This window comes from Vulpes lagopus, chromosome 3 (assembly GCF_018345385.1).
Source record: "Vulpes lagopus strain Blue_001 chromosome 3, ASM1834538v1, whole genome shotgun sequence".
Taxonomy (NCBI): Eukaryota; Metazoa; Chordata; class Mammalia; order Carnivora; family Canidae; genus Vulpes; species Vulpes lagopus.
In genome coordinates this window covers 150,628,695-150,643,374 of record NC_054826.1, presented here as the reverse complement: position 1 = coordinate 150,643,374, position 14,680 = coordinate 150,628,695, and the positions used below count along the sequence as shown (strand labels likewise).

General features: G+C 36.1%; 1 protein-coding gene across 1 annotated transcript in view; it reads left to right on the top strand.

Annotated features, from left to right (window-relative positions):
- Positions 1-14,245, top strand: part of CLCA2 (chloride channel accessory 2) — a 40,021-nt gene extending 25,776 nt beyond the window's left edge. Inside the window, exons 12-15 of the mRNA XM_041747192.1 lie at positions 1,187-1,357; positions 4,685-4,918; positions 13,049-13,577; positions 13,612-14,245. Coding sequence (XP_041603126.1) covers positions 1,187-1,357; positions 4,685-4,918; positions 13,049-13,491 — 848 coding nt within the window. The 3' untranslated portion in view covers positions 13,492-13,577; positions 13,612-14,245. The remainder of the gene's footprint in view (positions 1-1,186; positions 1,358-4,684; positions 4,919-13,048; positions 13,578-13,611) is intronic.
- Positions 14,246-14,680: the final 435 nt, after the last annotated feature.

Below are 14,680 nucleotides of genomic sequence, written 5' to 3'. Positions count from 1 at the left end.
CTGAGTGCTGGATCCAGACCTTACAATCAAGTCTTACGACTCCCAAGCTAGTATTCTTTTCCATTTCTTTCTTACTCAAGGATTAAAAGAGATGGCAATAGTAACTGTGGCATGGAGAGAATTTCCTTCATCATTTCTTAACAAAGATAGACTTGATTAATCAGTAAATCACTAAATACCAAGATTTTATTTCTTTCCAATAGATAAAAAATGTCTAGATTTACTATAATAGCAAGTTGCTTAGCACTTTTTATTTTAATTCAATATACTCCTACTTTTCTCATGTTAAGGAGCAGTCCTGCCTCTGTAGTGAGAATTTGAGAACATTTTCATGGTGATACAGTGTTTAGAGTCCAAGGGCCAAATAGGTGGTGTGAACTGACTCTAGGATAGGATAAGCCATTTGCCCAGGGTGCCCACCTGCACTTGAATAGTGAATGTATCCTGAGCTTGGGTTAAACTATACCTCCCACTGCTACCCTTGATTCCAGGCCTCCCCACTATTCAATCATGGACTTGGTTGGAATTGAACTGCTCTCTAAGGATGAGTGTAAAAGGAAAGAAGTCCAGCACTGGCCAAGCTTTCCAAATGCCTCCTGAAGCAAAGCACAATGGATAGAACCAAAGCCTGTCAAACCTCAAGTCACTAAACCCCTCAGAATCTAGAACAATAGTTTCATGTACCCTCTAATAAGGAAATTAAATAATTTCACACTTCTTTATCAACTACGAGTTTTTTTAATCAGGGCTGTAGGACACTTATAAATCCCTTGAAATTGCATGAAATGTATATATGTGTATCTATGTTTATTTCCCGGGAACAGCATAGCTTTTATCTCAAAGGAGTCTATGACAATAAACAAAAAGAATATGCTTGATTTCCACGAAAAATTTGTATTATTTTCAACGATAAGAAGGAGAGCTCTAAAGGTGATTGGTAAATGTTTTATTAGCACTGAAGTATAACTCACTCACCTTCAGAAAATAATTTTTCAGAGGTTAAGGAACCACATGGAGTAGTTAAGGAGCCATTGGATTTTAATATTAAAAGTAGTTATGACCATGACTATATTTGCTAAAATGGGAAGAATGGAGAAGAGCTTATTTCTTATTGATTTAATTAAATATTAGTAAACTGTGATGACAAGTATTGACACTGAGGTGTTTTTTTTTTTTATACATGCAGGTGCTGATATTATAAAAAATGATGGAATTTACTCGAGGTATTTTTTCTCCCTTGCTGTAAATGGTAGATATAGCTTTAAAGTTCATGTCAGTCACTCTCCCAGCATAAGCAGCCTAGCCTACTCTATTCCAGGGAGTCGTGCTATGTACATACCAGGTTACATAGCAAATGGTAAGAATCATGAACACCATTATTTGAATAACACCATTTAATGTATATATCTCTGGTGTGTGTGTGTGTGTGTGTGTGTGTGTGTGTATTAGAGATAGGAGTAAAAGAAAGAGAGATGGAATTTCAAAACTGTGCTTAAGTCAATGTATGATTTGTTGCTATCTCTTTGATCCTCCGTGATTCATGGTAGTGAATCAGGAAGCAATAGATAATTCCCCAGATTTTGTATCTTCATTTTAGTCATTATTTTGACCTCTTTCTTGTGGCTGTTTCATCAGAATTACTAACAGATAGGAATTTATTGAGTTTTTTCTCAGTTATAGCTCCTGTATTTCCTCTAGAGAGGTTTAGGCAAGGAAAAGAGGCGAAAGTTGTTAGCAGTTGAAAGAAGGAATAAATATGAGTTTAGATGTTACAGACAACTGAGTGATTGCTGAAGATGTCCTGTCTTCCTTCAAGAGAAAAACACCAAATAACTAGAAGATACACATATTTTCTTAACACCATTGTTATAGTTCCTGAAGGCAACTGGTGGTTAAAGTACAAAAGACAAACAAAAATATGCTATAATTATTTTAAACAATCTCAAAAACATTTCTAAATGTTATTTCCAAAACTGCAGAATCTTTATGAACACTTTTCATGAATTTTAGCAGCTACCACTGATCATTTGGACTATTTCATGACGTGACTATATTTTTGGTCTTTATGCGCTTTTAAGGAGAAAATAATCAAGATGTTCCAATGAATTTGCATCTCCTGATCATTTCAGTGTTGCCTAAAACATAATTTACTCTCCTGGGTATTTACTTTGGTTTACTTCAAAACCAGTATAAATCAAATTGCAAGGTAACATGGTTTTATGGCATAGATAGGATTTCCCATCTAGCTCTAATATTTTACTTATAAATAAATATTCCTTCTTTCGTTTATACATCAAACATTTTTGAAGGCTTACTAAGTGACAGGCTTAGTCCTAGAAACTTGGGATAGCAGGTAGAAAAACACTTGATTCCTACTGAGGAGCTCGAAGTCTAGTCGACTATCTAGTCTAGTACCTTTTTAAAATCCAGGAGTTTAAAGGATACACATATCAGCATCTAGCATACAGTGAGATTAGAAAAGTAATATTCAATTGTGCTTTTCCTGAGTATTTTGTAGAGGTTCTTAGCAGCACAGGAAGGAAAAGGTAGGTTTTCCTAGGCATGCCTACTCAGTATAACATTCACTTTAGCAGCTCACTTTTTGATGACCAACTTGAGCTCATATTTCATTAAAAAACTGGAGCTGCTCTATTTTAATACCACCAAATCTCCAGACACAGCAGTGTATGCATCCTTCTCCTCACCAAAAGCCAGCATCTGGATCTGCTCTGGATCCCATCCATAGGCCTTGAGAGCTCACCCTTGCATGATTCCACTCTACTGACCCCTCTGAGCAGCATTCAAGCATGATTTACCATCCCATATTTTAAAAAATTCTATTGTTGGTCACCCTTCAGATACTGTCCACCTCCCTGCCATCTACTTCCTTGACATTAATCTAAACCTGCTGACTGAACTTTTTCACCTCCAGTTTACAACACTGTGCACCACAGTCTGACTTCCACCCAAATGCCTCCACTGGAATGGCTCCAGTCCTAGTCACCAATGAACACTCTGCTGTTAAATCCAAAGAACATATTTCCATCCTTGTTTTATCTGACCTCAGCAGTGTCGGACACAGCTGATTGATTTCTCCTTTGTCATTTCCTGGCTTCTAGGATTACCTCTTATGCTCTGGATTTTTTTTGTCATTTCCTGGCTTCTAGGATTACCTCTTATGCTCTGGAATTTTTTTTCCTTTTCCGGCTCTTCCTTTTCTAACAAGCCTCTAAGTGCTGACAATCCTCAGAGATCATGCCTAACCTTCTTACCCTATCATCTGGAGCCACACTGCCTGGGTTTGGAATCTCACTCTTCAATCTACTACTAGTTGTGTGACTTTGGGCAAGTTACTTAGCTTCTGTTTGCCTCAGTTTCATCATCTTGATAATAGGATGTGGGGGGGAGGGGAGTAATAATTGTACCCTCCTGTAGCATTGCTAGGAAGATTAAATACTCAATACATTTAAGGTAGGTAAATGAGTTCCTGGCACATAGTGAACCAGGCACTCAATCAATGCTATTTATTATTATAGTTGAGATTGTTATTAGGTAACCTCATTAATCCATACGGTTTTAATAACGTCTATATGCCTATAACTTCCCAATTCATAAGTTTAAAATTATTAGATCTAGATAAAAACCTTTTTTGAGCTTGAAATCCATATCTAACTGGCTCCTTGTCACCTTCAATTAGATGTTTTAAAGGAATCACAAACCTTGTAACTTACATTTTTAGTCTCCTTCCCATTAAACTGCTTCTCCCACGTTGCTCATTTTAGAAACCTGGGAGCTGCTTCTTTTTCTTTTCTTTTTCTTTTCTACCAACTTTATCTCCTTCACCATTCCATATTAAAATCCATCACCAGCTTTTATTGATTTTATCTCTGAATCACATCTCAAACTGCCTACTTATGCCCTCCTCCCCACTGCTGTCACCCAGCCCAACCTGCCACATTCCCTGTCTGCGGCAGTGGCTGTCTTAATGGCTCCCTGCTTGCTGCACTAGAACTCATTCTCTAACGAGAGCAGCCACAGTGACCTGTTAGGAAATAAATGTGATCATGTCACTGCCCTGCTTCCCCACAGCGTGAAAGATTAAACTCTAAAGCCATTACAATGGCCCAAAAGGCCCTCTATAAGCTTCTCTCTCCTGTCTTATCTCAAACTGTTCTCCTCCTTGCTTTAATTAAATTTTTCTAATTTGCAAGGCTCTTTAGTACCTCAGAGGTTTTACACAACCTGTTCCCTCTGCCTGGGATATTACTACCTCCACTCTGCCTGGCTGTCTCCTAGTCACCCTTTAGGATGCCTTTAAATGTTACTTCCTCGATACCACTAAAAATTATGAACCTGTACTATTTTTCTTCACAGCACCCCGCCTTCTTTTTACTTATGTTTATCACAACTTATAAATATAGTTTTTAAAGTATGATTATAAATTCCATGATGGATACTCTTTTGTCTATGATTACTGGCACAGCATATGCTCTCAAAATACTTATTTAGTGAAAGAATGGACAAATGAATGGATGAATGAATGAATGATGGAATAAACAAACTCAGCTTTCTAAAGATGTAGTAAAGCAAAGAAGGTTTTAAAACATCTTTCCATAATCTCTCAAAAACGAGCTATTTAGGAGATTGTAACTTGGTGTTTTGGCTGTTCTCTTCTTGGTCACAGGCAACATTCAAATGAATGCTCCAAGAAAATCAGCGGGCAGAAGTGAGGAGGAGCAAAAGTGGGGCATTAGCCGAGTCAGTTCAGGAGGCTCCTTTTCAGTGCTAGGAGTTCCAGCTGGCCCCCATCCTGACGTGTTCCCACCATGCAAAATTACTGACCTACAAGCCGTCAAAGTAGAAGATGAGGTGACTTTATCTTGGACAGCACCTGGAGAAGACTATGATCAAGGCCAGGGTAGGTTTCTTGGTTTCACTACCTGTTCTTCTACATGGTAGCATTTCTAATAAATAAGTCAGGGGTTAGTTGAGTAAAAATAGCTTTAGGGGCTTAGAGCTGACAAAGCTGCAGAGGGTTATGAAAAGCTTTGAGTTGTTGATAGGGCTTTATATGCTGGAGTCTAGGAATGGGAGCTTGTGAGCTCCCCCAGAATTGAGAAGGCCCTGGTAAGCGAACTGACACTGATCATCTAGAAATCTTGATTGGAAACTTAAATACCATATGTAAGAGTGCTCTAGTCAACAGAAATAGGTTCTGCATTACAGAGCATGGACTTCCAAATACTGGAGGCATTTAGTTTTGTGAAGATTAGATGGTGAATAGTGAACTCAAAGATTTATAAGTCAGGGTAAGGAGAATAATTCCTATGACTCATGCAAAACTTGGTGCACTTTCCACCCCCATTTCTGGCCATCACTTTTGTTAGGGAGACTAGAACCAGTTCCATTACTTGGGCTTTCTTACCCTTGTTTGGATGGACATTAATAAAGTTCTTTCTTAATATTCCCTTTTTTAAGGCCTACACTAGGCTTCAGGCTTCCAGCATCATTTCTTGATTCCTGTAGCAATTCAACAAAATAACTTTCCTCAAAGAATAACTTTTCTAACATCTTTGCCATCACCAAAACATGGTTATCATTGACTATACATTCAGTAGCTTATTTCCTGTTGCCTCTAATTGAGATTCCTGTAGGAACCAACCTTCTCTGTTGAAAGCTTATTCTGTCAATATCAGTCAATAACAGTGACCACCTTGGGCCTTTGCCAGTCTTGCTTCCAGCTTAGGTCAACGTTATTTGGCTTATAATTCTCTATTTATTATATTCACCAGAAAGCACCTCAATAACAAATAATTCTGTGCTGCTGCGGAACATCAGTTTGTAGCTTTGTCTTCCAGTTCTTTTATCAAAATCTATCTCTTCCTGTCAGAGGAGAAGGAAGTGAAATACTTTACACTCTGAATTAACGGTTTTCCTAATATAAAGATTGGAGATGTGCAATGATTGAAATTCTGGGATGGATATGTCTTTTGAATAAAGGAAAAAGCTGTAACTTACATGCCAGGAAAATATTGTTTCCACTCTGGCTTTAAGTCCTGCTTTTTGATCTTTGGCAAGTTGCTTAACCTCTATTGACCTCAGTTTCCTTATATGAAAAATAGAACTACAGATATTTATTTCATAAGGTATTGTAAAGAGGAAATGAAATGACACATATAAAATCAGAAAGGGGAGAGAAAGTGTGCCAAGTTTCCTGGGCTGCTAGTTTGTGTTGCTACTGCCTTCTCTAGCTTTTTTTTTAAATCTAGGATAAGGAGCCATTATCGTTCCCATCTTTATTTAAAAGTAAGAGTGGTGCCACCTAGTGGTACCTAGTGAGAACCTAGTGTTCTCACTCTCCTCACTGCCTCAGAAACATCTAGTATTCTGAAAGAGACTAGTAAATGCAAGCTCTGGCTCCCATTACTACTGAAAATTGTTCCTTTCAAGAGCCATAAGATTTCAAGCACATTGCTGAATTAAAAGAGTAAAAAGAAAGTGTGCAGTGTTAATGGTTATTAATGGTTTGAGAAGAAGAAATACAACCTCATGGGACTTTAGAATTGGTATCACAAAAGGCATTAATCAAGAGAATAAGGAGATCTTCATGCAACTTCACTGAAGAGTGGTATGATTGAAGTGGATCTGATTTGTTATAATGTCAAAACCATAAACCACAAAAGATATGTAGGGGGAATGCCTGTATGTCTATTAAGTTGTTGAAATCACTGTCATAACTGATTTGATGACTCAACAATGGCAAAATTGACCAATTAGTCATGAACAGACCAACTAGCAAATAGGTACCTGTTTAATCCAGAAACGTGCTTTCATTGCCTATTTTTCCCCCCACAAATTATTGTCTAGCATCCTCACCTCTATGATCAGAGTTTAAAATAATGGGAAAACATCTCTGGCTATATAATTATAAAATGTCTCTGTGACTATTCTTAAAAACTTTGTTAGCAATAAATGGATATCTCATATATGCCCAAGCATATCAGTATTTATCCAGGGGGCAGCTCTTTACTATACACAATATCCTAGAAAAGATGGCCAATTAGGTGGAATAAGCGAAACATTATCAGATCATTATTATGTTTGGGAATATTATGGAATTATGAAAATGGGTTACCTCCTTGGGTTTTCCTTATAAGTCTAGGGTAATATAATTTCTAAAACTGAGAACCAAGCATGTTCTGCATCTCCTTTGTATTTATTTTTAGAAATTAGAGTGAAAATATATTTACTAAGCAAGTATTAATGCCCAGCACAGCACTAAACATTTTATAAACATAATTTAAGACAGTCATTGCACTCCAAGAATTTATAATGGTATACTGAGGGGAAAAAAGGCAAAACATGATCAAAAATCACAGTTTAACACAGTGCCATTTATATGGTTTGGAAGCCACAGAAGTGAAAAGACTGTAGAGATCAGTGTGTGTGGGAGCAGAGGAGAGGCCAAGTTCTTACACCAGGGAACCGGGCAGAGCCTTTGGAGTGGGGCCAGATTACAAAAGGCAACAATCTTGTAACTCCTTCTCTACAGTGACTACCTTCCCTTCATGCCTAACAACCTTTCACTCTGAAGAGTTTTCATCATGTTCATATATAATCATTGTTAGAATTTGTTATCCTTAAAAATTATTGAAAATGTGCTGCTTTTGAAAAAAGCCATTCGGTGACAGCAGTTGTTCTCCCCACTACCCCTTCCTCTAACCCTCAGGTATACTTCTACCTTGTAAGAATACTTAATGTAGGAGAGACCTAAAATAATTCTTAGGGGATGAACTGGATTTCCAAATGAAGAGAGGAGGTAGCACTGTTGTTGCCACCAGTGAAAACAGAGCTCCCTGAAAATGGGACCAAGTCTTCAATTTCCTGTCTCCATCCTCAACAGAAACCCAGAGCTTTCCATACTATGAATTTATTGGTAAAGATGCTAATGAAGATGTAAGCTTCAGTAACTGGAAAAGTAGCAGTTATTGGGAAATAAGAAATAAGAGGGAGTATAGCCTACTGGGAGGCTGCATGGCATAGCGTTAAGGTATTGGGCTCTGGAATCAGACACATCACCTTTTACCTGTGTAACCTGAGGAAAGTTAATTTCTTTCAATTTCTGATTATTAATTTGCAGAAGCAGATAGTAAGAGTAGCTATCTCAGAGCATTGCTAAGAGAATTGAATGAGGTAAGGTGCAGAGAGGGATTAAAACAGTGTCTGGCCCATATTAAGTGTTCAGTAAATATCAGCATTTGTAACATTTTGGAGACAGACGGGGTCTTAGAGATGTGCTCGTCTGACCCCTTTGTTTCAAATGTAAGGGAATGACCCTGAGAGTTTAAGTGTCTTGCCCAAGGCCACAGAGCTAATTTCATTGGTTAAAATATACTGTGAAAAAAGAGCTAGAGACCAAACCCAGAGCCTTATACCTAAGAGGTCAAAGATGCAGAAGCAGCCTGATTTCTCTTTCTCACAGGGAGAGGGGGGCCATAACAAGTACTGTAAAGGGAAGGAGCCTCTCCATGAACGCATGAGTTGAGTTTGTTTTGAGTCTTTGAAGTTACATAGCTGTCCTGCACAAAGTTTAACAGATGCTAATAGTAGAATGTAATGGGATTTGGAATTAGAAGAAATGAGTTCATTTCCAGCACTATGACTTCTTGACTGTTCACCATGCTATCACATTTAACTTCCTGAGTCCCCACCATTTTCTTTTAAAATGAGATGATCAATTTTACACAGAGAGAGCTGTGGATATGGAAACTGTAAATGCTAAGGCTTTTGAAATATTACTTGTTTCATTATCTAGAGGACTGGGAAAGCACCATGGAGAAGTCTTTCTCCGGAGAGAACAATGGACATAGGAACAATGGACATAGGAACAATGGATGTATGTTCCACTGTCAGTGTTCTGCAGATGGTCAGCCTAGCTTCTCACTCATATCTGTGCCTTTGTATTTGAACCACAGCAGGAAGCAACTCAGCTCCAAGTGGATTCACTTTGAGGGACTTGGCTGATTGATAAACTTGAATATAAAGGCTATATTTTGTTTTGACAACCTTCTCTAAGGGCAACCTTCTCTATTCTAATTACTCTTCAGGAGTACATATAGTCTATCAAAATTATTATAGTTTTGGAAACTGCTCAAACATAGTCATCAGAATATTTTCATTTTTTTAATTAAAACTTGGACTGTTCTATGGTTTTCATTCCTCAGAATAAAATCCTCTTTTGAAGCTGCTCTGTTCATTGTTGAATCTATTTTTAGCCATTTTATTTATTTATTTATTTATTTATTTATTTATTTATTTATGTTTTATTTATTTATTCATGAAAGACACACACACACACACACACACACACACACAGGCAGAGACACAGGCAAAGGGAGAAGCAGGCTTCATGCAGGGAGCCCGGTGTGGGACTGGATTCCTGGACTCCAGGATCATGACCTGGGCTGAAGGCAGGTGCTAAACCACTGAGCCACCCAGTGATCTCCTTTTTAGCCATTTTAGAGAAGAGTTATGATATTATGAGAGTGGTCTAGTACTACACATAGCTTCCCTTTTTGTATCTAGTAATTATTTGTTATTCATAATTTTATTTTTGAATTGATGATACTTTCACATGGGTTGAAAATAAAAACAGCATAACAATGTTAACGTAACACTTAAAAATGTATTGAACTATACACTGGATTGTACATGCTAAAAATGGTTAAGATGATAAATTTTATGTTATGTGTAACTTACTCCAATTTTGAAAAATTAAAACAATATAAGGAAATCAAAACAATAAAATTCCTGCCCTCAGCTTCTTCAAATTTAGCTGTTCTATAACATGCAGTTTCTTAACCTATCAGTCTGCCATGAATTAATGTCATAGCACTTCACATATAATGTGAGAATCTTTCAAAAGTATAACTCCAAGTACCCTCTTCCATATTTTGTGGTTCTGCTGTCGTGTATTGTACTGGCTACAGTTTTATAAAGCCTACAATGTATTGTTATAGTTTCTGTTCTTTTTGTTTTTTGTTTTTTGTTTTTGTTATAGTTTCTGTTTTAAACAAGCAATTGTCGTTTTGATAAATTTTAAAAAGAAAAAAATGACCCTTTTTAAGTAACCCATATAGTCACCATTTCTAGTCTTCTTCCTTCCTGTAAGTCTGAATTTTTATCTATCATCATTTCCCTTGTAGCTCAGGTCTTTAGGAGAAATTCTCTCAGGATTCAATTATGTGAAAATGTGTTCATTTCACCTTAAGTTTTGAAGTACATTTTCACTAGATATAAAATTCTAGGGCAAGAGATTTTCCTTTTAGTACTTTAAATATGTCATTTCATTGTCTTATGGCCCTAATTTTTTTCTGATGAGAAGTCAGCTATCATTCTTACTGTTATTTTCCTGAGTATAAAGTGTCTTTCTTCACCTTTGGCTGCTTTAAATTGTTTTTATCTTTAGTGTTTAACAGATTAGCCATGATGTGCCTCAGTGTGGTTTTCCTTATATATGTTCTGTTTGGGGACTGTTGAGTTTCCTGGATCTGTAAAATATTCTTTTTGACCAAATTTGCAATATTTCCAGCTAATATATCTTCAAAAAATTTCTGTTCTATTCTTTTTCTTCTTTTCTTCCTGGATAATGTTGATATGATACAATATGATTATATTTTATTCTACCCACATACACTAAATGGATATGTCAGTAGATCACAAAGATCAGTGAGATTCTGTTCAATTTTTCTCTTTGTCCTGAGTGCTACAGTTTGATTTTTATGGACTTGTCTTCAAGCTTACTGATTTTTTCTTCTTTTGTGTCCACAGTACTGTTAATCTTCTCAAATGAATTTTTTCATTGTTTTTTTTTCCAATTCTAGAATTTCCATTTTCTTCTTTTTTTAAGTTTCTGTATCTCTCCTCAAGTTTCCCATCTGTTCATTTACTATATCCAGTGTGTTCTGTTGACTTTCAACATATTCATCATGGTTATTTTAAAGTCCTGTCTATTAATTTCTTTTTTTTTTTTTTTAAGATTTTATTTATTTAAGAGAGAGAAAGAGAGAGAAGCAGGCTCTATGCAGGGAGCCTGACGTGGGACTTGATCTCAGATCTCCAGGATCACGCCCTGGGCTGAAGGTGGTGCTAAACCACTGGGCCACCAGGGTTACCCCTGTCTATTAATTTCAAATCTCAGTCATTTGTGACTCATTTTATTTCTTGATATTTTTCTTAACTACATATCACATTTTCGACTTCTTTGCATGTTTATGGATGAGCATGTGGTAGTAAATTAGAGACTCTGGAATCTGTTAGATTCTTCTGAAGAGTTTTAAAATTTTTCTTTTCTTTCTTTCAGTGAGAGAAAGAAAGCAAGAGAGAGCATGTGCATGCAGATGAGTGGGGGAGGGGACAGAGGGAAAGAGGGAAGCAGATTCCCTGTTGACAAGGGAGATGACACAAGACTTGATCTCAGGACCCTGAGATCATGACCTGAGCCAAAGGCCGATAGATGCTCAACTGACTGAGTCAACCAGGACTGCCATGAATTTTGAAATGTTTCTAATACATAGTTTGGTTCACCTTGAATTTGAGGCGGCTTGGTTTTACTTTTGAGTAGGGTTTGTCTATTTCAGTTTTACTTTTAATCCACAGTATATCCCTTAATTCTGAAATCCAATCTTTATTCCTAAAGCATGGCTCTTCCAATGTTTTAATGAATATCTCCAGATATTTACCACACTCCTCTAACCTGACAAGGCTCACACTCTAAACTCTATACCTTTGGTGAGCATTAGCATAAAACTCTGCTCTGCTTTTCAGCCTTCTAGCTTTTATTTGTCCCTCTCTGGCTCCCTCAATTTTTAGCCACTCTGGCAATCCCATACTCAGTCTTCTGATTTCTCAGATCCAGAAGGTAGCTGGCTTTCAGTTCCAGCTATTCTATCTGTACGGGAGAAGGAAGTGCCTTAAGAGGAAAGGCTGTATACATATGAATCATTCCTACTTTGATTTCCTTCTTTTAAGGATTGTAACACCTCTGGTTTCTGCCGATTTTAATGTGAATCAAGTCCTTCAATAGCTTGTTTCCTTTGTTGTTTTGTTTGTCGCCTTCTTTGGAGTTCATAACTGTTACCTTCTGGAGAGTTAGTCTAATAAAAGCCACATAGCCATTCAAAGAACTCAGAACTAAACTTTTACCTTTGACTTAAGTAACACATATTTTTGTCACTTAACATTTATGCTTATATCTTGCTTAAGAGGATATTTTCCATGTGGAAGTTTTTCATTGTATGTATTCAAATCTATCAATTTTTTGTTTATGGCTTCTGAATTTTGAGTCTTAATTAGAAGGGCCTTTCCTACTTCAAGACTCTACTGGAATTTATCTATCATTTCCTACTACATACTTAATATTTTACATCAAATTTCTTGATCATTGTGGAGTTTACATTGAAAAAAATGTTTGTGATATGGATCCAGTTTTATTTTTCTACATCATTTTACCCAAATAGCGTTGTCACACACTATTTATCAAGAAATTTGTATTTTCCCACATTAATTTGTATTTTACCTCTATTATATACTTTTTGGATGTATTGTGGCCTATTTTTAGATAGTCGCTTATTCGTGTACCAGTACTACAATTTTTTAGTTATAGAGGCATTACAGTGTTTTTATATCTGATAGGCTTAGTACTCCCACATAGCTATTTTCTTAGTCTTTATATGGCCAGCCTTGATTATTTATTTGCCATTGAAGCTGTACAATAAGCTTGTTAAAAGAGAAACTAGAGGCACTTTTAATAAAATCATGTAAAATTTACAAAATAACTTAGTGGGAAAAATGACATCTTTATTATGCTGAATCTTCCTATTAAAAAAATCTAAGTTGTTCCTCTTTTCAGGTTTCAATATGAGTTCTTATATAATGCTTTAAAGTTTTGTTCATATGCAATTTTTTGTTGTTTATTTCTATTGTTGCTATTCTCATTAGTCATTTCTCATAGACTAGTAACCTTTCCATTTATATTTTTAAATTTCAGCTAACAGCTATGAAATAAGAATCAGTAAAAGTTTACAGAATATTCAAGATGACTTCAACAATGCCATTTTAGTGAATACATCAAAGCTAAATCCTCAGCAAGCTGGCACCAAGGAGGTATTTACATTCTCACCAAAGCTTTTCACAAACGGACCTGACCACCAACCTGATGGAGAGACACAAGAAAGCCACAGAATTTATGTGGCAATACGAGCAATAGATAAGAACTCCTTAAAGTCTGTTATATCTAACATTGCCCAAGCATCTCTGTTTATTTCCCCAAATTCTGCTCCTCTTCTTACCAGAGATCATCTTATATTGAAAGGAGTTTTGACAGCAATGGGTTCAATAGGAATCATTTGCCTCACTATAGTTGTAACACATTGTACTTTAAACAGGAAAAAAAGAGCAGACAAGAAAGAGAATGGAACAAAATTAATATGAGCAAATGTACAGGGTACCTTCCTTCTTAGATATAAGACACATGGCCTTTGTGCTTTAGAAAAACATACCAATAAAGTCAAATTAACATCAGAACTATTATTATTATTATTATTTTTTAACATCAGAACTATTAAATATGCTTTGAGTTTTTGTATAATACAGATCAGATTTTTACATAGTAAACAGACAAAAAATCTGTTATAACGCTCATTTTTGGAAGGAAATTGGGAGAAACTTTTGAGCTTTGGCTATGCACAAAATAATAAAAATTTTTCTTTAAGGTAATGTCTTTAAAAGCAAAGGCAAGGGCAAGGTTGAACCAAAGAGTCAAGAAAGGCTTGTTTTATTGTGGAGGAAAAATAGCCCCAGGTAGAGGAAAGGAGGTTGGTATAACTGTCTATATGAAGTAATTGTTTAGTTACTTTGATTAATTTTTATTTCCCCTTATCTTTTCAGAATAGGTTGCTTGTTTATGACTAAAGATCAAGCTGCATTTTATATATGAAGCCCCTCTTGTAATGTTCTTCACCTCTTGCCATTTGGTTAACTATACTACAGATCAAATCCCATTGCTAGTGCTCAAAGAGATCTGTGTTCGCTTTGAGAGTTAACAGTGAAATGTAGGTATATTACCCTAGTCCCCTGATATTAGTTTTGTAACAGAGGTGTATTGAATTTATTGCATATGAATTTGTATTGCCTTGGGTATTATTCAATAAAAATGTTAAAATTCTCATAAGGCTTTAAATAAAGAATGAAAGACATAGTTGTGAGCTTATTTTAATACATATACAGGCTATATAGTTTTATTTCAACCAAAGAAGAAGCCATGGGGGACCATGGGGGAGGGAGAAACTGACCTTTGTTAATGATTAACTGATTCTATCTTTTGTTTAAAGAAGATTCTAGGAATCCTTTCTCCATCAAAGTTTATTTACCTATGGGAGCCGGAGTTGTGGGGTTGGTGAATAGAGGGTGAAGCATAGGTCAAAAGGAAATAAAAATCATCTTTCATCTAATTTTACTATCCTTATTTTTGTAAGATTATTGAGCAATAGAATAATTTGCCTTGTATATTAAAGAACTTTAAACCTTATTGGCTAAATACAAATAATAAGGTGGAACAGATATATTTTAAAACCAGGACCTAAAAATGAAAATTAGATTAAGTTCTGGAGAAGCAGGAAGG